The following is a 25,374-nucleotide window of genomic DNA, read 5'->3' as shown; positions in this document are numbered from 1 at the left end:
TGTATATGTGAACTGTATAATATTTGTGTATTTTAGCTGTGTAAAGCACGCGTGAAGTGTTCTAAATAAAATGTATTTATTGACAGACTACGCAATTTGTCTGGTCCCAGTTATCACAAGACACAACAAAAGTAGAGTTAATCGATTTATTGTCTTTTGATAAAAGAATGTTATTTGAGCAACATGATTTTGTAATGTTTATCTATCTCGTCTGCATTAACCCACTCACACACTAAGGCATAACGGTACATATCCACATACACACCGTCACATCGTCGGTAGAATTAATTAAACAAATTTTTACACACGCCACAAATTGTCAAATGACATTCTCAAATGAAGAATGTAATTTAGAATCAATTGTGACAAGTCCTTATTCTGTCACAAGTATTTTTCTCACTCAGATAGTTTTTTAATGTTTCCAAGTTCCTCTGCATCCAGCGAACATTTTTCTGCAAGTTGTCCAGTGCAAGTTGAGGACTTTTGACCTGAGATGTATGTTCTCTGATGGACTCAAAGAACAACTTCACCTGGATGAATAAAAAAAAATCAAATCAGCACATCTATCACTGGTCATCAACGTTCATTTGGAAATACTTTACACTATTTCATGCATTGCCAGTATAGTCAGAATGTTGATATATAGGTCATTGTCTTGTGGACATACCGTATAATACTATTTTTGACATGTTGGTAAAGATTCACATACCTCAGTATATTCCTCCGGGTATGAAAACTGCCCTGTGGTACCCATGAGGATGTTTCGAATAGTAAATGAGCCCAACTGAAATCTGAAGAAGAGAAGTTACAGAGTAGGCAATTAGACTTTATCTCAACCAAAAATAAAAACAATCATTTATCTCCTGATCGACACAGACTTCTGAACCAGCGTGCTCCAGTTTTTCTTGACAAAGTTCCATGCGATGTGGTGTCCCCGAGGGTTTTTGGCCACCCCTAAGACGACCGCTGACAGGTCCTGGGGTCGTATCACCTTACCTTCCAGACCTAGGTCCAACAGGCTATAATTCCAAACATCCAATTAGTTATTCTGCATCATACAGAAGGCAAATAAATACGCTGATTATCCACATGGTGGCAGCAAAAACCATGTGAAAATGTGATCATTAAGTATTTGGCACGCAGCGAGAAACAATAGTGTGTAAGCATCCGTGTGCTTTTATACGTGCAGTTCTACAAAATGCAAATCACAGTAATAATAATGGTGGTGTCTGATGGTGTTATTCAATTGCACTGGTGTACAGTTCTTCATAAAGTATCAGTAGGGGAATGTACCTGTATAATTTATTTGTGTCTCTGCTGTTGGTTAAAGCAAACAAAATGTTGTCTTTCTGTGCTGCTGAGCTTGTGGCCTTGTACATGTTTAAGAGAGAGGTCCATCCGTGATCGTCCTGGGCCCCAACTGCATACACAGTTTGGGCCACATCAGTGGGGAGTCTACAGTTAACACAATTACAGGACATGTTTGTTAAGGGCATCATCAAGAATCAACAGAAATGATGAAATTCAAGCGAAGCTGATTGATGGACCGACTTGAGAGCTCCGTTTGACTGAAGCCATTCTTTGAAACGCCGGTGTGCCTCATCCAGCGAGGAAGTGTCATTCAGATGGCATGCCAAGGAAAGAACCACTGTCCTCAGTCGTCGAGTCGACACAGAGCCCTCATCGCTCCATGTCTGCTTGTCAATGACACTGCGGAAAAACTGCAGGATGTACATCTGTGCCATAGGAGACAGTGAATTAAACCTAAGTGATGCTTCTTATTTCAGCTAAACCTTGACATATTTTCATCTTCTTACCCTAAAGTTTTGCACCAGATCCACATCTCTCCGTTTCTCAATCATATGGTAAAGAGCTTCCAGGTAGCCCAATCCTTGGAGCAGAGGTACAGTATGCGTCTCCAGATGCAGATAACCGATTAAATCCAATGCTTTGTTGAGCGGAAGGTAACCTGCCCTTTAAAATTCACACAAGGATATTTATTTGAGGGGGTTAGATGTCATTATTCAAAGTCAATGATTCCACCAAGGAATCCCTTGTGTTTTCGATGATGTGGCCCCCTGAATAATTTAGTTGAATAGCCCTGCAGTGTACAATATATAGGCTAGTAGGCTACAATATATAGAGTCTTACGTGGCCAGTTGAAATGCGTTGTGTATCAAGTGGGTCCTGTCTTGGTAGCTGAGGGCTGTGTGGTTTTCTCTCAGCAACTTTGTTATCCCCTCCCATCCGCCATCCTCATAATGAACCACATAGTAGCCAGTCATGTCCACATTGACCTTCACCCAGTTCACCTCCTCTCCTACGTGGACACTGTCTGGAAGACACACAGAAAACAATTACAGCAGTAGAATGGTACCCAGTAGAGCACGGGCCTCCACTGAAGTGAAAACATTACCGTCTGCATATAAAGAATAAGGATTCATGGCAAAGAGTAGTTTGGGAAAAAAAAATACGGATTGACATTATAAAAGTGAAAGTACATTCATTCATAAATTATATGAAAATGCTCTGCTAAGTCTCAAAGGGGTTATGAAATAGGCAAATACAAGTCATACCGAAAGTAGAACTTGTTTGAAAAAAATAATTAGAACAAACGTGATGTGTTACAGTGGAGCATGTGGCTTGCAAGCTTGATTGTGGTTTTGAACTAATGTTCGGGCCTTTCTGGTGTAGTGTGCATGTTCTCCCCACGCGTGCCAGCGTTTTGCCCGGGTACTCCTGCTTTTTCCTGCATTCCAGAAACATTAGCTTAATTTGAAAAATCCAATTTGCGTATGGGTGTGAATGTAATTGATTGTTTGTCCCTGCCCTGTACACTGTGATGGACTGGAGACCAGTGCTGGATGTATATCATTTGTCACCCCAAGTAATCTGGGAGACGCTCCATATCAACCATGATACCAATATAGATAAGTAGTGAAACATAGATGTTTTTTTGTGAGGTGCTGGTGATGTAGTAACACTCCACAATGTAATATTAATTTACCACTTGACTTTGCTGCATGCTCAATTCACTGTAGATGGGACCAAGCCAACTTTTGGCTAGGGATCAACAGCAATATAGTGAAAACATGTATACAGTACTTCATGCAGCTCCCAGCAGATTGGTGCAATATTGTATTCAAGTGTTCCCTCACATAAGTACTCACAGATTGTTTTTTAAAATGCCCTCTGTTATTTGCTAACAAATTCACCTATTCACCGTTTAAGGGCTCAGGTCATAACTATAAAGTATTGCCATCTTGTAGCATCTTGATGCCAAGAAATTATGTGCAGTAAGGTGAAGAGCTACATTTAGACAAAAGTAGTGTCTCTCTGCCCCCATTTTGTGGCATTCAGGACAGATCTCGGTCTCACAAGCCAAGAGGGTGGTTAGTTCCATTGAGAGGAAATGGCAATGAGACAAATATGTTTCATTTATTATAATATGCCCTAATGTGGACTTTTGTAATGCACATGTGCCACACTGAGGTGTTGTATGTATTTGCCTTTTTCAAAACACCGTTGGCTTTTTCACTTCGTGATGCAAAGAAAAGCCAAATGACAGTAGGGTTAGGGTAAGAGAACAATAAGTCAACTTTTCCTGCTTACCTGTGTGAGTTGTCATTAGGTGTCTGTGAATGGTGCTGGAAGTATCCGTCTTGTATGTGAGAGGAATATGCCATAAGTAACTAGAGAAGAAGAGTGATTCTTAAATCATGTAACCCAGAAGTGAATTTTTGAAGGGAACCCTTTTTACTGCATCCTCACCCCTGTTGCAATGTGGACCAGAGGGGGTCAGAGGGCAGCTCAGTCTTCAGGAACCGGACCTGTCTGAGCATCAAACGTGGCCCCGCCCTATTTACGATTACCAAAGGAACACCTTTCTGCAGGGTCCAAGTGTTCATCATGGCTGTCAAGTCCAAGTGTTCCCCGGCAGGCATGTACTGAATCAAACAATAGCCAAGTTACACCATTCAAAATATTTCACATGGAGGTCTGTTTCAAAAGGAGTTTACTTACTGAATTTTTATGGGCCTGTTCTCTGCTGTAACAATGCTGCCCTGAGATGAAATCCTCCTCTGAGCAAGTCTGAAAAATGATATATTGAATGAATCAAATTGAATTAAATGCAGTTAAAACTTTGGAAACACATGCCTCAGTTTTTTTCAATATACATTTTTATCATATGTAATTAAATATCGCAATACATATCCGATCGCAACCCAAGTAACCCAACATCACAACCCAAACATCAGGATCCGTATTGGATTAGGACAAAAGTGTATCGTCCCAGCCCTACTATCTATCTAGATCTAGATAGATAGATAGATAGATAGTAGGGCTGGGACGATACTGAGGTGTTTAATCAATCCAACTTAAATTTTCATATTTCTAGAGTATTCTCAAACAGGTGCTGTGAAGTGAATGATCTTATTTGTGTTCATACATTGGCCAGACTGTCCCACAGATCTTGGTTTTGCGCATTTTGGTAGCTATATTTGCGCAGGTATCGAACTATCCCACTCTGGAACACGTCTTCTGACAGAAAATGCCGCAGCATATGCAGGATACATGCCCCCTAGAGGTACAGAGAGGAAAAGAAAGGTCTTTTAGGAGTTTTACAAGTCTGATGGGACTAGCTGAAAGTCGCAACAACAACTCTGCGATATTGACAATGGATGGATATTTTTAGTAACACAATCTGTTTGTGATGTTTTGCTTCAGATGCCTCATCACAGTTGATGTGTGAATGTTAGGTGATAGTGTCATTAAATTCTAATAGCAAAAACTTAAATGAATAGAGCGTAGGCAATTCCCAAATGCAGTGGAACCTCTAAAGCGGAATATTCCCAAAGATTTACCATTTAGAATTCAACTCCAATTTTCCGGAAAAAATATGCATAAATTGTCAGGAAAGACCCTTTCGGGCATGACCTTACACAAGTGCTATCAAAGTATTAACTGTGCACTTTGTTTGCTTTTCTTTCAGCTTTTGATTTTTGCAACACTTACTCCAGTAGAATGGATTCCAAAACAGAGCCCTATATGTTGAGTTGCATATTTTTTTTAACTTTTTCTTATTAATGCATTTTCTTACTATCTAGACATTTTTTTAACATAGCCATTCACCCAATATGCTGCCAATGGTTATAAAAAGCACCACACTCATGTAAGATAGAAACCATACTTTGTCATAAGAGACAGTGTCAAACATCTCGTAGATCTGGGCGGGGGTCTCTGCTGGACTGGATATTGGCCGAGAAGAATTTAATGAATCGTGAGCAACTGCTGCAAAACCTATGTACAGCAGATATTCCTCCTGTAAGAATGTTGACATTGTGACGTTATTGTATGTTTTTCAGCGTCACAGAGGCCTTCACCTGATCATTTGATGATGTGAGGAACATACCACTTTTAGTTCAGGGTAGGTAGCCTCAACTGAAATGTACTCCATATATCTGGCAAACCCTTCATTCAGCCAGGTATCATTCCACCACTTCATCGTTACCAAGTTACCAAACCACTGCAAGGGGAAAAAAAACACAAAAAAAACCCTCTTTTGGAACAAATGTGGCCACACCAAGAAATGAGCCTCTACACTCTACAATTAAGTGATGCTGTTCGGTTCAGTTTGTCGTGGTACATTTTGGCTCAGGTAGACCCGGATTATGCAAGCGTTAACGTAAGTACAGTGATCTGATTTGTGGCTCTGACCAAGCAATGGACAGCAGTTTGCTCCACCCTCCACAATCCTACTGATTTGTATCGATGCAATTGGTATAACAACAATTGAAACTTGGGAAGTTTGTGGTCAGTTACTTGGATTTTTTTTACAAAGGAAATCTATTTCAGCCTGAGCCGAACCATACTGCTGCTTGGTGGAAAGGAGACAATACACCCTTATACCTGATGGGCAAGCTCGTGCCCAATCACCGCGGTAACCTGGAGTTTATTCGATACAGATGATATGTGAGGGTTGAAGAGCAGAGAGCTCTCTCTGTAGGTGGTCAGGCCCCAGTTTTCCATCGCACCCATCTGGAAGTCTGGAATGGCGATCAGATCTGAAAGAGGATGGAGGAAAAAGTCAATCAGTCTTTGGCTTTATGGTTAGCAACTGAAAAAAAGATTTACCATATTTCGGTAGGGGGTAATGAATGTTGAAATACTCTTCGTAGAAGTCAAGCATTTTGACAGCAACTTCAAGGGCAAAGTGGGTCTGGGACCATTTCCGCGGATCAGCGTAGATGGACACCTATCACCATGTTGCCGCACATGAGGGGACAAAGCCTTGGTGATTTAGATTTTCATCAATAAACTGGAAGAAAGAACTTTTCTCAGAGGCCCTACCTGAACCCCCGATGATGTTGTTGCTGTAACAGATTTAAAATCACAAATGACAAAAGCTACAAGGTACGTGCTCATCTTTACACTTTCAGCATACTGGTCCTCCAGCAAGCCATCATCCACTTCAACGGATTTTACCTGAAACAAGCAGGCCGACACCTGTTTTTTTCGCCATTGCTTCTGATGCAGAAGAGCACAGGAACCAAGCGGCTACTACACTTACGATCGGCATGTTGGACAAAGAAATGTACTCAGAGCTCCGTCTGATCCGCACCGAGAAGTTGGCTTTAAAGCTTGGCTCGTCAAAACAAGGGAATGCCATGCGTGCGCTGGTCGGCTCAAAGTGAGTGGAAGCTAAGATCCTAAAAAGAGCCACGAATTATATTATTATCCAATAAATACCAATATTAAACCCTCTCTTTGCACCAAATTTGCTCCTCACCTGACCTCTCCTGAACTGGTCGTGTATGTGCTTTTATAGAAACCATGGAATCCCTCTGCCAATTCCGCCCCAAACTCAATATATAGGAAGTACTTCTGTCCGCTGCTGAGCACCCTGGGAGAAAAGATGCCGATCTGCTCATGGGCAGGGTTATGAAGACAAGGTAGAACCTACAACATGAGGAGGAGTCGGTCAGTCAAATCAGTATCAACGCTAATCTGGTTTCTTTGTTTTGAATGACTACCTGGTCGGACAGATGAGCATGGTTCTTGTCCAGAATGGTTGCCTTGAAGATTTGCAGACCCTTGCTGTGTAACACAACCCAATTTGTGTTGTTCTGGACGTCAATTTGGATCGTGACTGAGCCGGTGAAATGGAGACTAGTGAGGTTGGGGTGCACCAAGATCTGGTAGTGAAGAGGAATGACATACCTAAGAAGGAAATGAATTCTTGCAATAAATCCTCTCAATTTTCTTTGCGATTACTTGACTTTACCCAGTCAAGACAGCAGGGAGATTACCTTGGCAGACGAAGGCGGCTCCAAGGGAAGGACAGATTGTCTGTCTCGATAGGAGGTTGTTCCCCAGGGCTTGATGCCTGCTGTGAAATTTGGGTGGGCTGCATTCCAAGCACATATGAATGGAGAAGAAACACCACTAACAGCCTCACCAAGACCATTTTGGATGAAATGTCCTTGATTGAACAATAAGCCAAATCAATGCAGCAGGCTAACAACTGCTGATGAAAGCAAGCTGTCAAATTCTTCTTTTTGAAAGCCTGTAAAGACGTCCAATGCCAAAATGTACAAGGGCGGCCACGTTTTTCCTTTCCTTTGCTTCCTAAACCTAAAAAAGAATGAAGATGATAATTAAGTGTTCTTTTCTTTTCATGTTTAACCACCACGATAAAGCTGAAGCAGCTAGACATTGTCTCCAATATGCCTTAAATTGTATTACTTGCTATAGAAACCGCGCTTACCACCGTCAAAATTCCATTCATTATAACTTTGGTTATTTGTGCAAAGGCATCAAGCAACATATTGTTATTCATAAGGCAAAACACATGAAGCACAGACTTCTTGATTGGGTCTGCCTAAAATAGCCAACCCTGTTCAACAGCACCAAACAGTACGGGTAATTAGATGACAAAAGGCCCTCCTGTGCGGATTTTGCCTGTTCTCCCAATCCTCCTCCCACATTCCACAAAAATGCATGTTAGGTCCACTGAAGATTTTAAAGTGCCCGTTTGTGTAACTGGAAGTTTATCGATATGGGTCCTGCTATTATCTGGCGACCACTCGGGATGGGAGGATTGATACCAAAATATCGATACTCTGATCAGAGTGCCCCATCGATACTCAAGCTAAATTATCATGTGACACCTTCCACACCGCTTCTCCTGTACAGGGGCACGGGGAGGTGCTGGAGGCTATCCCAGCTGACTATGGGCGAAAGGCAGACTACACCCTGAACTGGTCACCGGCCAGTCGCAGGGCACACACAGACAGTCACTGAGTGGGAACCGACCTCACGCTGCCAAGCTAAAGTATTGATATTTGCAATGAATTCATATCAATAATATATTTATTTATCTATAATTTAGAACAGGGGTGTCCCAAATCAATTTGGTATGATTTTTAACACAGTGTGTGTCACTCTGGAAAATGTACTGTCAAGCTTGGTGTTAGAAATGGTGACAGAAACTACGCAAGAATGCAAAAAAAAAAAAACAACAATAAGCCCAACAACCACGAAAGTAATGATTATTCCGACAGAGCAAGGCACCATGACAACAGCAAGGTTCTGATGAAGCCTGAATAGAAAGTGACTCTAAACATAGTCAAGTTTATGACACATGAGCCATTACAGGTAGAACACAAGTGCAGGCGGATTAAAATTGGCACACAAGGACATGGAAATTGTGATCAACTAGCATAAAACCGGACCAAAAGTAAACAAAGCCACATGGTTTTGAAAACAAGAAGAAAAAAATCGAATAAAAGTAATCTAGACAAGACTGTGGCAGACAAAGACAAGCCACATGCTTAACAGTGTCGACAAAAGCAGATTAGGCCGCAGCTAAAAGTGTGAGGTGACAACAGCTGCAGGAGCACAGTGGTAGGTCAAACACTGAGACATTGAGACGGTGCGGGTCAACATCCCTCCTGAAACACTCTCAGCAATCTGTAAGGAATTATAAGAATAGCCGCAACATCAAGAACGCTTTACCTTGATCATTTTAGCTACATCACTCCAACCTCTTGCCTGGAAACGGGAAACTTTCACTTTCTCTTTAACAGCCCCTCCCACTGTAGTAACTCAATCCGCAATTTAAAGGCACGCCAGTGCACGAAAAGAAAACGCGTGCGTGGCGTGCAAGCGTTCATCAAGTCCGTTTTTTTTTTATTTTACCTCGGATATGACCGTCTTGCATGGGCAGGTTTGCCTCCATCAATCCGTGTGTGTGGTTAGAGGAGGGTCCATTGTTAGTGGAAAGTCGCAACAGGAGTCAATAACCCACAATGCACTGCTCCTGAGAAATGATATTCAACCAATGCACAAGTGCACAACCGCAAAGCGTGCACGTAAGTAGCTTCGAGTACAATGATGCGCACGCGTACAGTAGATCGAGTAAACTGCCCCACAAGTGAACAGAGAGACAACTGAACAACGAAAGCGTATGCAGACATGGCAGAACCACACAAAGCACTGTTTTGCATTATCTTCATCAGCTTACGGACAGGTGAGAATTGCTACATCCCTTTCTTGTTTTTAAAATAATAATGACATTCATGAAAGGTCAGCAAACTAAAGCTGTTTTTTTTATGGTTTTAAACACTTTTTTTTAAAAATTGCGTTTGTGTGTGTGTGAGATTTGTGTGAGAAAATTGTTCAAATCCTTGGACTTTCAGCCTCTCAACATTAAATATTCTCCGATTTCTGTTGTCCTTCATGAAAGCAGATTGATTATCTTATTGTGTGTCCGCATGTGTGTTTTTGTGTGTGTGTTTGAAAATAAGACATTTGCAAACATCTGCTTTTACTTTGGAAAACAATAATAAACATTTTTGCTGATTTAGTGTTACAGAAGAGGAGCTTTTTATATGAGCTATAGCATATTTGAAGAATAATAAAGGCAGTGCTTATTACAATTTATCAAATGTAATACACACTATAACCTTACACACTTTAATTAACTCACAAACATCCAAAACCAAATTAATAAATTCAAGTCGCATTTAGGATGAATTTATTTTCGTTTGATTCTTATCTGGCCCTGCATGGATGAAAATCTCATTCATTTCAGTGCATATTTTACAGTATTCTATTGCATATACATTTCAATACTTAAGTAACATTTGCTAAATACTGTTTTAGTTATTATTGCTTACACATGAATATATAATGTAACAGTAATACAGATAATATTTTATATATTAAATAGTTACACCGTAATAATCTAAAAACATTTCATTGTATCATATCATTCAATTGAATTCACAAGATGGAGAGAGACAGATTATGCATGCAAAATATCAAAATAACTTCTCATTCTCTATTATGAGGAGTTAAATGTGACATGCTGGCATCACTGGCGCCTCCTGTTCACCTGTCGGGGGAGAGACTTGGCTGGACACTTTTGTTTTGCATGGTGAGGAACTTCAGGAGAGGGCATCTGGAGGTCAGCTGGAGGTCACCGTCAGAAGGCCACAGGTCAAGCGGGCTCGTCCACTTTGCGGCAAACAGAAAGCATCTCGACTACAGCGCCGTGGCAGGAATCACAGTGGCCACCAAAGAGTGGACGTCATATAGCTGCTCTGTGAGTCGACCTTCCAGAGTGAGCAAACGACACCACAGCACCTTAACAGGTTGCACACTTTCAAGTCACTTATTTCCACCTTCCGAAATATTTTACATGATACGAATTGCTTTGTAATCTCTTTAGACGCCCAAGACAACATCTGCAATGAAAATGATGAAAGTAAAGGTACATGTTAATCGTTGTTGTTCTTTTTCTTGTTCTTTTGTCCACCTTATCTCCACCTTATCTCTACCTCTATGCTGTCGGACATAATTTAAAAAATCTCAAATAGATTTTTTTAATCTGATATTTTAGTATTTTGATGTAATATATGGCGGCACGGTGGTCGACTGGTTAGCACGTCCGCCTCACAGTTTAGAGGTTGTGGGTTTGACTCCCTGTGTGGCGTTTGCATGTTCTCCCCGTGCCTGCGTGGGTTTTCTCCGGGTACTCCGGTTTTCTCCCACATTCCAAAAACATGCATGGTAGGTTCATTGGACACTCAAAATTGCCCCTAGGTACAAATGTTTGTTTGTCTCTGTGAGCCCTGCAATTGGCTGGCAACCAGTTCAGGGTTTACCCTGCCTACTGCCCGAAGACAGCTGGGATAGGCTCCATCATGCCCGCAACCCTTGTTATGATATATTGAATGCTTTAGCTTACATAATATTTATTACTATTCAAAAAGACTGGGTTCTTTTTGACATTTGGTGTGGTTTCATTTCCAGATGTTGCAATATGGACAAACACAGTAATCATCTTCATCATGAGGCTGCTTCTTTTGAAGATTCTTGTTTTTAACTCTTTGCTGACAATCTACATTGTCATAAAATGGTAAGAGACATGTGCAACACGCAAATCACTAATCCATCTGTGTGTACCTTTACAAAGTCTCATAAGTCTTAACAACGTTTTGCACTTTCAGATGAGTGGAAAGTGCCACCGACAAATTGACAATCCAAGAGGGAGACGTTTTCCTCTCTGAAATCTGCACTAGAAATTGAGGAGGCTTCATGAAAGAATTTTGGAATCGAATAATATTGCAATTAAGTCATTTATCTACAAAAGGGTCAAAAGGGAGGCAAATGTCGACAGCAATTTATTGTTTTGACAAGTTTGCATCCCAGGTGTAGACAAACGTTGTCAGTTGAGGTTGTGTCAAAGCCAAACCTCACATCTTATCAGGAGCTTGCCTAACCTCAGACAGACGTTAGCAATTCTTAGAGTGTCATCCCAATGTTCTTTCCCATATCGTAGCTTGGAAAGTTGTTTTTAACGATTAGGTAACCATGAACTATGCTGGGACTGTTTTGACTTTATTGTTTGTTGAAATAAAACACTGAGACACGTTTCTTTGCTCCGTGTTTTTAAGTGCCTCGAATCACACACTGAGATAGCAACAGAGAACCACCGGGTGACAGTACAATCACAATTTACAATTTTTAAATTATTCACACGGCAAGTGGATGTAGCTATCTATACAGGAATCTACGGTTCTTAAATAAGTTAAGTATGCCAGCCTCGCTTCACAAAACATTCACACATGATAAACATGGACACAATTGCAATTGCAAAAAATCATTTGCTTAAGCTTATGGCCAAACAAACAGAATAATTACAGAGAACTTCAAAAGACTTAATGGCTCATAGTCCAGAGTTGATACATTTCAGGTTTTCAAAAAAGAAAACAAACATTTCCCACAAGTGCTGCAATGTCCAATAATGGACACTGCGGTGAAACGTTTATTTGCCGGGATTAGTCCACTGTTCAGTTACACGAAATCCCAGCAAGAGACAGTTTGTTAATTGGAGAGGGGGAAGGTGCTGGTTTGATGGTGAGTTGCGTCCTGTCTACATAAAGAAATGGCCGTTTGTCTTTGGCTCAAATCAACCCAACACAGACTACAGTGAGCAAGAAATATGAGCCCATATACTGTACCTGCAGCCTATTGGCAAAGAGGCGGGAATGCTCTAAAATGACTCCCAGAATAACTAGAAACACATCCAGGCAAGTCGGCAATTGGATCAAAAAACACTGACACGCACAAATGTGGAAATCAGGACTGAAGAAGAAAAGCGTCTCCATACAAATGTTTGAGTACATTCAAAAGATGACAACTCACTTAAAACATCATACTGAACACAATCAGCTCGTTTGAGATTGATGTACTGTTTTTTCATAAAAATCACAGATTTTAGCGTGGCTAAAAAACACTGACATGGATTTGAATACGCAAAAAAAAATCTAAAGTGCTTCTATGGAGACAAACATCCTCTGTCTGAGGTATGAAAAATCACACCAAATAGCAAAAAAAAAAAACAAAACACGACACTATTACACCGTGCTAGAAAGACTAAAACATTATTTACATGTTGTGTGTCATCATTTATCACCTACAGAGCAACATTTAAGTCATTGTATTGTCATTGGCTTCTGATCCAAAGATGAAGAAAGCATGAAAGTGCAAAAACAGTTGGGTTAAAGATAACACCATTTTGGGTCAAAAAAGGACCCATTCACTACTTGGGTCAATTTGACCCAACTTTCTGGGTTGTTTTCTGCAAAAACAACTGCAAAAATTGGTAGTATTGTACAAAAGAACCCCAAAAACTGGGCTGTTTTGTACAAAACAACGCAAGAAGGTAGGCCAAATTGACCCAATTTGTGGATTGGTCATTTGGAGTTATTTTTAACCCAACTGTTTTTAGAGTGTGGGACCGCTATTAGATGCTAAAGTAAAAACTTCAAGTAGAGAGAGGAAGCAGTAGCAGTGATCAGGCAAAAACTCTCTCTCTAGTGCACTTCATGTACATGCAAGACCATCACTTCGGCACAAAGCTGAGCGTACAAAGCAGAAGCAGAGTGAGAAGTTGCAAAGGTTGCGGGGACAAGGCGGAGGGGGCGGAACCTCGGGGGTAGATCCTCCATCTGTCTCTGTGCGGGTGAAGGCTCTCCATGTCTTTCTGGGCGCTGTATGCCGCCACGGTAAAGTTAGCGTCCCCAGTGGTCAGGAGGTCAAACACGCAGGAGTGGAAGTAAATGTCCTGCACCTCCAGCTGCTCCCGGCAGCGCTCCTTCGCACCCTCCGCAGTAAACACCTGCCTGTCACTGTGGGAGTGTAACTGTATCTGGGAGGAGTATCTGGGCCTGTGCAGATGCTGGAGCTGAAGGCCGACCGAAAGCGGCGACAGGGGGAGGTGGCCGCTCTGGTCGATACGCTCGACTCTGGGGCAGCCGTTCAGGCACAGCTGCAGGTCCTGGGTGGCGTCGTAGGCCTGAGCCAGCTCCTCTGGGATCCGCACCGCCAGGGTCAGATAGCGACCCAGCTGGCGGACGATAACCGTGACGCCGATGTAGCCCGCGTGCAGCTCGACGTGGTGGCCCGGGCTGCGCTCGGAGATCCAAAGGGCCCTCACTTTCCCGGCGGCGCCGTCGCTGCCCGTGGAGATGTGGATGGGGTCCCCGCTGCTCACGGTGCCATCGTCGAAGGCGGCGGGGAGGTTGTCTGTCACCGCCTGGTAGACCCTTTGGTCGGTGCAGCCCTCATAGGGCTTGAAGATAACCGTGATCTATAAGGAGACAGAGACCTGCATTAACTGACTGAACTACAGCGAGCACGTTTAAATGGGGGATATGTTCCAGACAAGGAAAATCTACCACATAGAAAAATTGCCCAAAAACTTTTGGGAGTGTCCAAAAAAGCACTCCACAAAACGGATGCATAATATTACTATTAACAATAATAATAATTATTATTAACAATAATTATAATAATTATTTTATTTTATTGATATTATATATATATATATATATATATATATATATATATATATATTGATATCAATCAATCAAATGTGTGCAGTCCAATAAAAATGTCCAAAAGACAACAAAGGAAGACCCGCTCCCGCACTCCCTCCCAACAAACCCAAAGACATATATCCGCCAGTATTGTACGGTTTGATAAAATCTTTCTTAGAAACACACACCGAGCTCAGACATTCATTCATGACACACGCATTATTGCCACAGAGCAACATTTAAGAAATGTCTAAATCGTTTTTTAACACGTTGCAATTTGACACAGCTATGCAAACATGCTGCCACATGCATGCACACACACTCAGACAAACACACACACACACACACACACAGGATAGTGGAAGCAGTGGTGTGTGTACAAGGGTGTGGTGTGAGCATTGCAGTGAGCACTGGTCCGGCATCCTAGTTCCGGTGAATGGCGGCTTTGTTCGCGTGACAGCCATGAGGCATGAGCCCAGTCAGGCCATTAAGCCTGGAGGGCCGTTAGTGCGTTGGTGTGTGCGTGCACGTGTGTCTGTGTGTGTGTATGTTTCTAATAATTGTGACTAATAACATGCCCCACCTCTGACACAAGGTCAGACCTTCATCTCCACATTGCAGCAACCATACTATTTGCTTTGTGTGGGAGTGTGTGGGTGGGTGTATGCGTGCGTGGGTGCACGGCGTGTGTGTCTGCCAGGGTGTGCAGGTCTATTTGCTTGTGTGGGTGTGTATATGTTCGAATGACAAAAGACGTGCATGGACTAAAATACGGAGGACGGAACTATACAAGAAACATCAACGGTTCTTTTTCAAATGTCCAGGGCTTAATTTGTGCGTCTGTGTTATCATGCGGGGATAGAGGCCTACATCTCACAAGTACACATTGAGTGCAAGGAGATGACGTACAGCAGTCAACAGCGTTCCCTTTCACACATATCATCCCTTGTTATTAAAGGTCAGGCTATGCCGAGCCATTGACCACGTTAGGTTTCGCAAGAGTGCTTCAGTCACAAGAGACAGTCACAAGACTGAGCTGTTGGCTGCACACCTGTGAGGCTGACTGGCCGAGACCTCGAGAGAGATACTTACATTCAAGTAGAACAGATCGACAGGTTGAGAGAAGATACAGTTTGCCATCAGTATCATTTTCTGTGTCAACAGTAAAAAAATAAAATAAAATAAAAAATAAAAAAAATAAAAAAGGAAAAAAGGCGATCAACAAAAATAACACTTTTTGACACCCTGAAGCAGTGGTGAGGTAGGAAAGGAGTGGAGTTTGAAACATTGCACTCCACTGATTGGTCAACAGAGAACCGTATCAGCATACTTAACTGAATGTTCATGGAATTCACTGGAGGGTACGATTGTTTCGCAGTGTTATGACGTCATACCACAGTGGAATAATTCAAGCGGAAGTCAACCCAAACATATTTTTTTCAAGAATATTTTCCCATCAGGCCCACTAGTTGAAACAAGGCATTCTGCGTTTGTGGAATAAGCATTAATCCACTGTTTTTTAGCCATCTCTGGGGGCGGCCATTTTGTATTGTCGACTGAAAATGACATCAGAACTGCTCACAACGGCCAATCACGGCTCAGATTCAGAAAACAGGTCAGCCGTGATTGGTCGTTGTGAGCAGTTCTGATGTCATTTTCAGTCAACGGAAGACAAAATGGCCGCCCCCAGAGATGCCTAAAAACGAGTGCATTTTTTGCTGCTTAATTTATATTCCACAAACGTAAAACTAGTCAGTGTTTCAACTAGTGAGCCTGCTGGGAACATATTCTTGGAAAAAATATGTTTGGGTTGTCAAACACAATCTAGTTAGGGTCAAATTGCTTTGTCGGACTCGCCAACGGACGGCCGTTTAAAATTAGAGGAGGACTGGCCTATAGGCAGGTAATATTCCGGCCCTCCCGGAAAAAAAGGCAAATGCCGAATGACGGAAGGGTACCCCCGCTGCAGACAGATGACAAATAACGGACGCCCAATTTTTAGTAAAATGCTCAGCTCTGACTAATGAAACGCAAACTAGATCAGGTTTAACAAACTGTCAAGATGAACTGAACCGTACAGCTTGGTTGAAACAACGGCTTTTACGGCTTAACATTTGGTATTATCTCTTAAAAGCAGTAAATGATCACCAAATAGCTTGTCGCTTACCTTATTGGTGGCTGTGGCAGAGGAACCCGTGACAACGGGAACATTGGTGACCTGAACCGACAGATAGTCATTATCGATGAGAGGCCACGCCCCCTCCACCTTGCAAGTCTGGAAGCTGTCCTTGAATGTCCTCAAGTGGGGGTCCCCGAACAGCCCGCAGAAAAGGAATCCGGGCCTTGTGTGCGTGTGGCTGTGAGCGTGCGCGTGCGCATGGCCGTGCGTGTGCACATGCTGAGTGCGACTGTAGTAGTTGCACGGCTCATGGTGGACCTCGGGGTGCGTGTCGGAAACGGGGCCGTCTCGCGAGCAGTTCCTCTGGCTCATCAAGTCTGAGATGCCCAAAACGGCCGAGTGGAAGACCAAGTTGCCCCTGCAGGACTTTGCTGTCCTCTGCGTGCAGGCCGAGTAAGACCGCAAAGCTTTGCAGAATTCTACGTGAAAGTCATCCCCGGCCGGCGTGAGGTGAGAGGTCAGGGAGACAAAGTCAGTGGTGCATTTCTGGATGCGACACTGAGTGGTGATCACCTGGCACTGACCTACGGAAGAACGAGAGAAATACTATCAGTCACAAAGGCGGGCTCAAAACTTCCTGTGAGATGATCGCTTGTCTGAGAATGCTGGCAGGTTGATTTTAAGCAGAAATGGAAAGTTTATGTCCACACCGAACACAAGTACGACGACTGTTTGTAGCTGACTTTGATCTTAACATCACAAACTGACTGGCTCGTTGCAATCTAATAAAAGAAGAAAAAGAGCCGCCCACCGGCTGCTCAGAGCGTTTCGATCAATCAAGCGAGCCGCTCTGTGAGTGTAATAAAGACAAAGTGTAATAAACCAAAGAGCGGAGAGCAGTAGAAATAAAAGATAAAGAATGGTTAAGACTACTTAAGACTGTAAAAGATAAGGCCACGTTTATCGGGAACCATAAAAAGCCACCAAAAGGTCCTCACCACATTGTGTGTGAAATAGACAGGGGCATGTAGGCTTACATTTGCAGTATGCACCTTTAGTACACTTACACTTGCACAGTGGTGGGAAGTCAAGTACTAATAATTTATATCGTACTTAAGAGAGTAGATTTTTCAGGTGTCTTTGCTTTTCTTGAATTTTCTGATGACTGTTTACCCAACACATTTGAAAACTGTACTGTATCTGTACATTCCAGCCCTTACTTTGTCGAAATAAGCTTCTTCCTTTATTCAATACCTACACAATGTAAAAAATTTTTTTTTTTTAAAACATAAATGGAGATAGCTAAAGTCAACCGCAGTTGACACATTTAGTTAAAGAGGAAATCAACCCAAACACATTGATTTCACGTTTTCCCAGCAGGCCCACTAGTTGAAAACACGGCATTCTGATTATGGCAATAATGCATTTGTGGAAGATGAGTTAAGCAGCAAAATCACCCCCTATTTAGCCATCTCAGGGGGCGGCCATTTTGTCACTTCACGTCGACTGAAAAAGATATCACAACTACTCAGGGCTCAGGTCTGCCGTGATTGGTCGTTACCTGAGCCCTGAGTAGTTGTGATGTCATTTTCACTCGACAGAAGTGACAAAATGGCCGTCCCCAGAGATGGCTGAAACCGGTGGATTAACTCTTATTCCACAAACGCAATATTTATCAGAATGCCTTGTTTCAACTAGTGGTCTTACATACGACATATTGTTGAAAAAAATATATGTTTGCGTTAACTTCCCTGCAAGGTGCTAAAAGTTCAAATGTTTTACTCTCATTGAGTTTTACTGACAATATTTTATCTGCCAAATAGAAATTTTAGCCACATCGGCGCGTGCTAATGACAGAGCGTGTCTTTTTGTGGCAGCGTGCGGTGTTAGTAGGGTGAAAGGCGGGTGCGATCATACGGGGGAGGGAGGCATACCTGTATGACTTTGATCATTTTAATCCGAGTTAACACCAACAAACACTGAAGAAATGCATGCAATTTTGTCTGTCGACCATTTAAAAATAAATCTGTATTGCTGTTGTTCCCATTGCCTGATTTTGGAATGTGACAAAAGTAGTAAATCTGACATTTTTGTAACACTGGAGCAAGGGAAGGCAATTAGAGAGCAAATCTAATGCATCAGTCAAAGCATGCCTCGATTAGATTAGGCCGGAGAGGAGAGGGGCTCTCCACACACACACATTCAGAGGCAAGACAAAGAATGCCGGTTGTGTATTCATTTAAATCTCATATGGTGGTATGATCTCCTAAAGGCCAATAAGGAAGAATCCAAAATTGTGTCAGCTGAAATCAACAAATTCCTCAGCCGACACACCATCAGTTAAGAATATTAGATCTGGCGTACACAAAAACAGGCACACAAGCTCGCCTTTGTACGCATGTTTGTTTTGGGGGGCATGAAGGAGTCTCTACCACCATTTGGGGGCAGCAGTGCTCTGAGTTGACAAAACAGTATGAAGGGACCCACTACTACTCACACCCCACTTGTGAATATCTATCTCACTTTGCTGTTAAATACTGACACCAGCCCATAAGCACATATAGTGGCTGTCCGACACTCTGAGTATACCGAGGACACATTGTCCATGGCTGAATTAACTTGACTTCTGTTCCCATTTGCAGCCAGCACTAAAATACATCTTCATATCTTATCAGTGTGGGTTTATTCCCTTTCAGAAGGTATCATTATCAGTAGCAAGACGAAGGCTAACAAAAGCACCCTTTCGCCACCAGACCCGAGCAGAGTGATGGAGCAAGAAAAGAATCAACTCCAATTGGAATAGAGTTCAAAGCGAGATGAAGAAATGGGTTTTGAAAAAAACGGGATCTCGCTCTGATGAATAACAAATGTTGTTGGCACCATGCTCTGGTTTTACCATGCCGCGTTCCAGAAAACTGGCAAGCCTGAAATGCTCGTCCACAGATATGCCTACTCATCAGGCTAGCGTATAAATGATTTTTTTTCATTGCCTTAAAGCGGAAGTCAACCCAAACCTATTTTTTTCAAGAATATGTTCCCAGCAGGCCCACTAGTTGAAACACAGCATTCTGATGCACTCGTTTTTAGCCATCTCTGGGGGCGGCCATTTTGTCTTCTGTCGACTGAAAATGACATCACAACTGCTCACAACGACCACTCCCGGCTGACCTGTTTTCTTAATCTGAGCCGTGATTGGTCATTGTGAGCACTTGTGATGTCATTTTCAGTCAACAGAAGACAAAATGGCCGCCACCAGAGATGGCTAAAAACGAGAGGATTAACACTTATTCCACAAATGCAATATTTATCAGAACGCCCTGTTTTAACTAGTGGAATTGCGTAGAAAATATTCTTGAAAAAAAAAACAAAAAAAACGTTTGCGTTGACTTCCGCTTTAAGAGGTTGTTATGATTTAGACCTATAAAGTGCGCCAAACAAGTAGCCATTCAAATGTGTGACGTGACCAGGGGATATGTACATTTTTTATGTCGGTTGATATTAATTTTAAAGTGACTATGCATTGAACGATTTATGTTTTGAAACGATTTAAGAAAAAAAATATTTTAAATTGTTAATTATACAGTATAAGTTGAATAGAATTTAACTTTTATGTTATGGAAATCTAACATCCAAAAAATTGAAATAAAAAAAAATCCACTAATTCTACAACAACTGAGAGTAATCTATCAATTACAATGCTATTAAAGAAAGAATAGGAATATAACACACTAAATAAAGAATCACAATAGAGTATTTTGTGGACTTTCTTCTTGGCATGTGATTTTTCATTCCAAGAAGATGAGAATCGTTTATGAAAAAGTGTGTTACATACTCTGCCTTTGTCATCCCTGTTGTTGCACAACAGTCAACCAATAAACAGACTGCAGTCGAAACAATAAAACAGTATTACACAATAGCAATATTTGTCTTTCTTGTTTTCTCCATTGCCTCTTCAGGCTGCTTCTATCATCTCAGAGGTTCAACGCCTTTGGCTTGATAGCTGCTACTCTCTGTTGTTGATGGTGTTCCCGCCTCAATAATTAGCCGCCATCAGCAATATTTCAGCCAGCAGCCAAGCTCCTGCATTCCCCACATGGCTTCTCTGCAAACACAACGGGGTCAAAAGATCCACAACGTGAATCTCCCTGACTTGGTTTGGAGTTTTCTTTTCTCCCGATTTGGCCTCCAACCACTTTGATCTCCAGAGATCCGACAGATATCTCCAGGCAGCATCTCGCAGCCCAAGTGCTTATTGATCACCTTGTTGTGCACTCACTCTCTCACCCTGAGCTCAGATCGCACAAACAGCCCTCCCAGCAGAGGCTGTAACACTTTACAGGAACTCACAACAGCATGCATGCGCCCTCCTTGACAAGAAAGTCAGAAGTGTGAACACAAGATTCCGACATTCCTGTCTTCCTGTCCAAACAAACGCACGGCACTGACGTCCGCAAGGACTAAAACTGCGGTGAAAAGTCCATCTCAGGAACGATAACGGATCGTACAAGTTAATACAAATCTCCTCTTGCCAAATGAATGAAATGCATTATTTCCAGGTGAGGCCGAGGGGTGCCTAAAAGGTTCTTTTTAATGGCAAGTGGGTCTCTTTTTTTCCCCACCAGGCTGTGTGTAGAGGTGCTTTTGTCCCGCTGGCTTGGTTGTGTTAAACTAATTACTGAAGGTGTGACTGCTCCACAGACAGCCAACCCCCTGCACACGCACTATAACACACACACACACACACACACACACACACACACACACACACACACTTTTGAACAAGAGGAATGGTGGTTACATAAAGACAGAGTCTGCTCTTTGTACCAAATAAACATGCATTTGTTCCCCAGGATAAAACAATCCAGCTATGGAGGACTGTGAAGTGTGTCATGTCCTTAAACAGCTTTGAGATAAAGTTGTGTGTTTAATTTTATGGTGATACATTTAAAACACCTTTGGAACTTTTGGCTTCCGGTGGACCCACCCATCATTTGTACTTGAGTGCTTATTCAGACAAAGATATGTTTCTACTGCAGCTCATTTTAAAAGACTGTTTATGCTAGTAACATGCCTTTGACAGAATATCCTAACATTGTTGAGCTGAAGCATTAAATTGAGGCTAACATGAACATACTCAGTAGTGATGTCTACTATACGTGATGCACAATTTCTGTGTCTGTTTATTTGTTAGTATTTATATCAGCTGTAAATACTGTTTCAACTTTTCATTTGAAGACATCCATATTAGAGATTAATATAGATGCCATTTATAATAGTATTGATAAAAGCTGGAGATATGCTTTTCAACTACTACATTAAATCAGCTTTCATTGCGACCAGTCCTGCGTATAATTCACTCTAAAAACAGTTGGGTTAAAAATAACACAATTTGGGGTCAAAAAAGGCCCAATCTGCAAATTGGGTCAATTTGATCCACCTTCTTGCATTGTTTTGTACAAAACAGTCCAGTTTTTGAGGTTGTCGTGTACAAAACTAACAATTTTCACAGTTGTTTTTACAGAAAACAACCCAGAAAGTTGGGTCAAATTGACCCAAGTAGTGGATCTGTCCTATTTTGACTGTTTTTAGTGTGTACAATGCATAATTTTCTATTTATTAAGATGCAGATAACACTATAAAACTTACATAGAAGGCTTTACTTCTATGATGAGACCTACAACTGGTGATACTATTATTGATAGCATCTATATGCACATGTGCAGGAGCAATGCTACAAGCCTCCCCTATCTAGCAGCCATTAACGGACAGACAGGAGGAGAATGACGGCCCCAGAGAGAGGCGCATGCAGAAACTCGATCCGGGCTGGGACTGCTGCACTCCCGCTATAAACAGAGCCAATGTCAAGCAGGCGTGGGTCCAACACAAAGAAGAATAAAAGGGTGGGAAAAGCGACAAAAAAAACCCATGTCTGGTCAATGTATACGTATAGCACACTGTGAGCTGACTTAAAAAAAAAAAAAAGTGGCTGCGATGTACTTACCTATGCGGGCAGGGGAGGTCAGAGCGATGATCAGCAGCAGCAGTGGCCGCAAGCGGCGCACCATAAACGGGGAAGCGAGGCGCTCAGCCCCGCTGCAACAGCATCCGGCTCTCCCCATCCCCGTCCATGCAGGGCCAGGAAGGGGGAGAGGACAGAGCTCCAAAAGGCGAGGAGGAGTGGTGGCCAGGCCTTGGGACTACTACTACTTCTACTTCTTCTTCCTCCACTTCGTCTTCTTGTTCCCCACTCTTCTCTCCTTGTTGTCCTCCGCGGGTGTGCAAGGGCATTAAAACACTTCCACTCCACAGAAAGCAGGGCGGGGGTGCACAAGGAGAGCCTAGTAAGAGGAGAAAGTATGTCTGTCAGCGATAGTGCTCACAGTTTCACTTGTTCCCGCATGTCACACTTGCAGTCCCACATGTGATTTCAGCGCACGACCCCGCCACCACTCGAACTGCTTGCTTTTCACGATCGTTCGCAATTTGGCGGAATCAAAACACGTACAATCTCATCTCGGCGAGATATCGCCTCCTCCTCTACTCCTCCCCTTTCACTTTCTCCTCCTCCTCCAACAAATCAATAGAGCTTCAAGTGAGCCCCTATGGCCGGAATCACGCCCACAGTGATTGAGAGAGAGAGAGAGAGAGAGAGAAAGAGAGAGAGAGAGAGAGAGAGAAAGAGAGAGAGAGAGAGAGAGAGAGAGAGAGAGAGAGAGAGAGAGAGAGAGAGAGAGAGAGAGAGAGAGAGAGAGAGAGAGAGAGAGAGAGGGGCGTTTGACTGTTACTTTTATCAGCTCGATGTGTTCGAAAATAATCAAAATTGTGAAAATAGGACTTAACCTCAAATTTGAGAAACTTCTCAAAACTATATTTTCAAACGTTAGCAATTCAGATTCACAAGCCTAGAAATTCAAAGAAAATGAAACCTCTGTAGGAGGCGCTACAGATCATTTTTTTGTGTGCTTGTGTATGCAGGGCCGTTCCCTTATATGCAGAGTACGCAAAGCGAGTAGGGCACCATCTTCCTCAGGGGGGCCAATTTGCACGAGGGGGCGCATTGCGACATCACTGAGTGTGCAAGTAATGCGAGAATGCTCCGACATGCCTCTGACATGTCCTCAAATATCCGTCAGCTCCCCTTCCACCACAGTCGATAAATTATCGTTGCATGAAAAACGGCATCGAGCGACTTTTCACATCCTTGTTCAAATAGCCAAAATACCACATACCAAATTTCCAAGCCATGAAAAACAGTAATATCGCAGTGGGGGCCTTGGGGCGCCAGTCCCCCCCACTACGATATTACTAAGCTACCTTTTCAGGGGACCCAAAGGGGTAGTAACGGTACTTATACTTTACTACTTTACTTGTCATGTCATCATGTCATCTTCCAAACCGCTTATCCTATATAGGGTCGCGGGGAGTTGCTGGAGCCTATCCCAGCCGTCAATGGGCGAAGGCAGACTACACCCCGAACTGGTCGCCAGCCAGTCGCAGGGCTGACACTGTCACTGAGCGGGAATTGATCCCACGCTGCCCGCACACAACTCAGGCGTGTGTACCACTACACTATCAGCGGACCCACTACTTTACTTCTACATTTTCAAAAAATCACTTATTTTTGCCAGGCCTTATTTTTGCCAGGCGTGACAGTTTTTTTGTTCATGTTTACACCCTCAAAAATGCTAATAAATATGGCGATGATAATAATCATTGCTTCATAACAGCGCACGCTGCTCGGGCCCTAATAAGGAGATAACTACAGTTCACACAGTTCATTGCAGGACGCTGATGTGTTTGCATGCCCCGATCGCAAATAATCAGTAGTGAGTAGTCAGGGCCTACAATGCCTTACCTTCTGTCTTAAACACTACCAGAAGGACTGACCTACATTTACAATCTAAATTGTAACATTCCATGAAATTTCATCAAAACTGTATATTCCCAAAATTCAATTTTTATTGTTCAGCATTTCTGAAATGCTTACAGTCGAATATGTGGATGTTGTGTTTTTGGTCCAATTAGATTTCAGGCTGTTTGCGTTGACTTCCCCTTGTTCTACAGAATAAAAAACAAACAAACATAGTATCAAACTATATTATGAATTCAAAACAAGTTATTCATAAATCAGCATTACATATATGAGGCCTTAAAATAGAAAATACAATCTTAAAGAACTGACATAACCTTTTGATTCGTTTTTTATCTTGTGTGAAAGGCAGACAAAGCACACAAACAACAATATTCAGTGACGCCAACACATTTCTTCTCCACTCGTTGAAGGCAGCCTCTTTGTTTCAGCTTTATTAGCAAAAAAGCGCAGCAAACGCATTTTAGAATCTGTGCAATGGGGGTTTTGCAAATTCAACAGATTATATCAACCAATCAAATTGATTACATAAACCTCAGCCAAAGGAGACGCAACCGCTTTGGGATCGTAAACAAATTGCATAACATTGGAGTTCATTGTAAATCGAATCCAACTTCCCTTTTCACATAATGTTTAAACAGTTGGACACGTTCTAAGGCGAAGCGTCCATAATTCAAGATCACTTTTGAGTTGCTGTGCATGTATACACTGTGTTTGTCTTTATTGCTTGTTTATTTTGTGCCTTGTTAATAGAATTACTCTCACTCTCTCCATCTACCTGCAGCTAGACTTTGAGCCCTGGCTACACACCCGTCCCGGGTGGGACGGCCATACGGGCAGCGCCCTTCCACCACATGTTTATGACCTCACCAACTAGTGGCATAGATCTGTAAAAAAAAAATATATTACATCTGTAAAAAAATACATACACAATTAAAAGTGTCATCTTCCACACCGCTTATCCTGTCGCGGGAAGGTGCTGGAGCCTATCCCAG

At 42.4% G+C, this 25,374-nt stretch overlaps 3 protein-coding genes across 5 annotated transcripts; 1 reads left to right on the top strand and 2 right to left on the bottom strand.

The window, feature by feature from the left end:
• Window positions 1–132: 132 nt before the first annotated feature.
• On the bottom strand, window positions 133–9,339 carry erap2 (endoplasmic reticulum aminopeptidase 2). 2 transcript variants are annotated; one of them, XM_086031086.1, is made up of 21 exons: window positions 9,202–9,339; window positions 7,311–7,635; window positions 7,035–7,221; window positions 6,791–6,960; window positions 6,572–6,710; window positions 6,352–6,486; window positions 6,136–6,256; window positions 5,911–6,065; window positions 5,414–5,527; window positions 5,192–5,323; window positions 4,451–4,582; window positions 4,024–4,092; window positions 3,772–3,947; window positions 3,613–3,692; window positions 2,152–2,335; window positions 1,818–1,974; window positions 1,552–1,736; window positions 1,294–1,455; window positions 879–1,019; window positions 710–791; window positions 133–530 (listed from the first exon to the last, which is right to left on the bottom strand). In XM_086031086.1, exons 1-21 carry the CDS (start codon window positions 9,239–9,241, stop codon window positions 357–359), a joined length of 3,060 nt encoding a protein of 1,019 aa, XP_085887212.1. In that variant the 5' UTR covers window positions 9,242–9,339; the 3' UTR covers window positions 133–356. The 2 variants fall into 2 exon arrangements, with proteins under 2 accessions (XP_085887212.1, XP_085887213.1); XM_086031087.1 differs by lacking the exon at window positions 9,202–9,339 and adding an exon at window positions 9,019–9,162.
• On the top strand, window positions 9,126–11,429 carry LOC147146956 (uncharacterized). 2 transcript variants are annotated; one of them, XM_086031090.1, is made up of 4 exons: window positions 9,126–9,532; window positions 10,359–10,658; window positions 10,736–10,777; window positions 11,320–11,429. In XM_086031090.1, exons 1-4 carry the CDS (start codon window positions 9,478–9,480, stop codon window positions 11,427–11,429), a joined length of 507 nt encoding a protein of 168 aa, XP_085887216.1. In that variant the 5' UTR covers window positions 9,126–9,477. The 2 variants fall into 2 exon arrangements, with proteins under 2 accessions (XP_085887216.1, XP_085887215.1); XM_086031089.1 differs by having other exon boundaries at window positions 10,356–10,658.
• A 457-nt stretch (window positions 11,430–11,886) lies between these two features.
• rgmb (repulsive guidance molecule BMP co-receptor b) lies at window positions 11,887–23,065 on the bottom strand. Its single transcript, XM_086031088.1, has 3 exons — window positions 22,511–23,065; window positions 16,558–17,093; window positions 11,887–14,161 (listed from the first exon to the last, which is right to left on the bottom strand). Exons 1-3 carry the CDS (start codon window positions 22,626–22,628, stop codon window positions 13,415–13,417), a joined length of 1,401 nt encoding a protein of 466 aa, XP_085887214.1. The 5' UTR covers window positions 22,629–23,065; the 3' UTR covers window positions 11,887–13,414.
• Between the last annotated feature and the right edge of the window lie 2,309 nt (window positions 23,066–25,374).

The sequence above is a fragment of the Filicampus tigris genome, chromosome 5, assembly GCF_054856515.1.
Source record: "Filicampus tigris isolate MCC_2025a chromosome 5, RoL_Ftig_1.0, whole genome shotgun sequence".
NCBI classification, from domain to species: domain Eukaryota; kingdom Metazoa; phylum Chordata; class Actinopteri; order Syngnathiformes; family Syngnathidae; genus Filicampus; species Filicampus tigris.
Note: the sequence above shows the minus strand (reverse complement) of the source record. Positions and strands in the feature narration are given on the sequence as shown.

Coding starts and splice junctions, on each gene's coding strand:
- rgmb (XM_086031088.1), bottom strand. CDS start 22,628: ATGGGGAGAGCCGGATGCTGTTGCAGCGGGGCTGAGCGCCTCGCTTCC. Junction 17,094..22,510: donor GACCTCCCCTGCCCGCATAG/GTAAGTACATCG, acceptor GTTCTTCCGTAG/GTCAGTGCCAGGTGATCACC. Junction 14,162..16,557: donor CTGCCACAGCCACCAATAAG/GTAAGCGACAAG, acceptor GTCTCCTTATAG/ATCACGGTTATCTTCAAGCC.
- erap2 (XM_086031086.1), bottom strand. CDS start 9,241: ATGGAGGCAAACCTGCCCATGCAAGACGGTCATATCCGAG. Junction 6,961..7,034: donor ATGCTCATCTGTCCGACCAG/GTAGTCATTCAA, acceptor CTCATGTTGTAG/GTTCTACCTTGTCTTCATAA. Junction 6,487..6,571: donor CTTTGTCCAACATGCCGATC/GTAAGTGTAGTA, acceptor TGCTTGTTTCAG/GTAAAATCCGTTGAAGTGGA.
- LOC147146956 (XM_086031089.1), top strand. CDS start 9,478: ATGGCAGAACCACACAAAGCACTGTTTTGCATTATCTTCATCAGCTTA. Junction 10,659..10,735: donor ACACCACAGCACCTTAACAG/GTTGCACACTTT, acceptor TAATCTCTTTAG/ACGCCCAAGACAACATCTGC. Junction 10,778..11,319: donor TGAAAATGATGAAAGTAAAG/GTACATGTTAAT, acceptor TTTCATTTCCAG/ATGTTGCAATATGGACAAAC.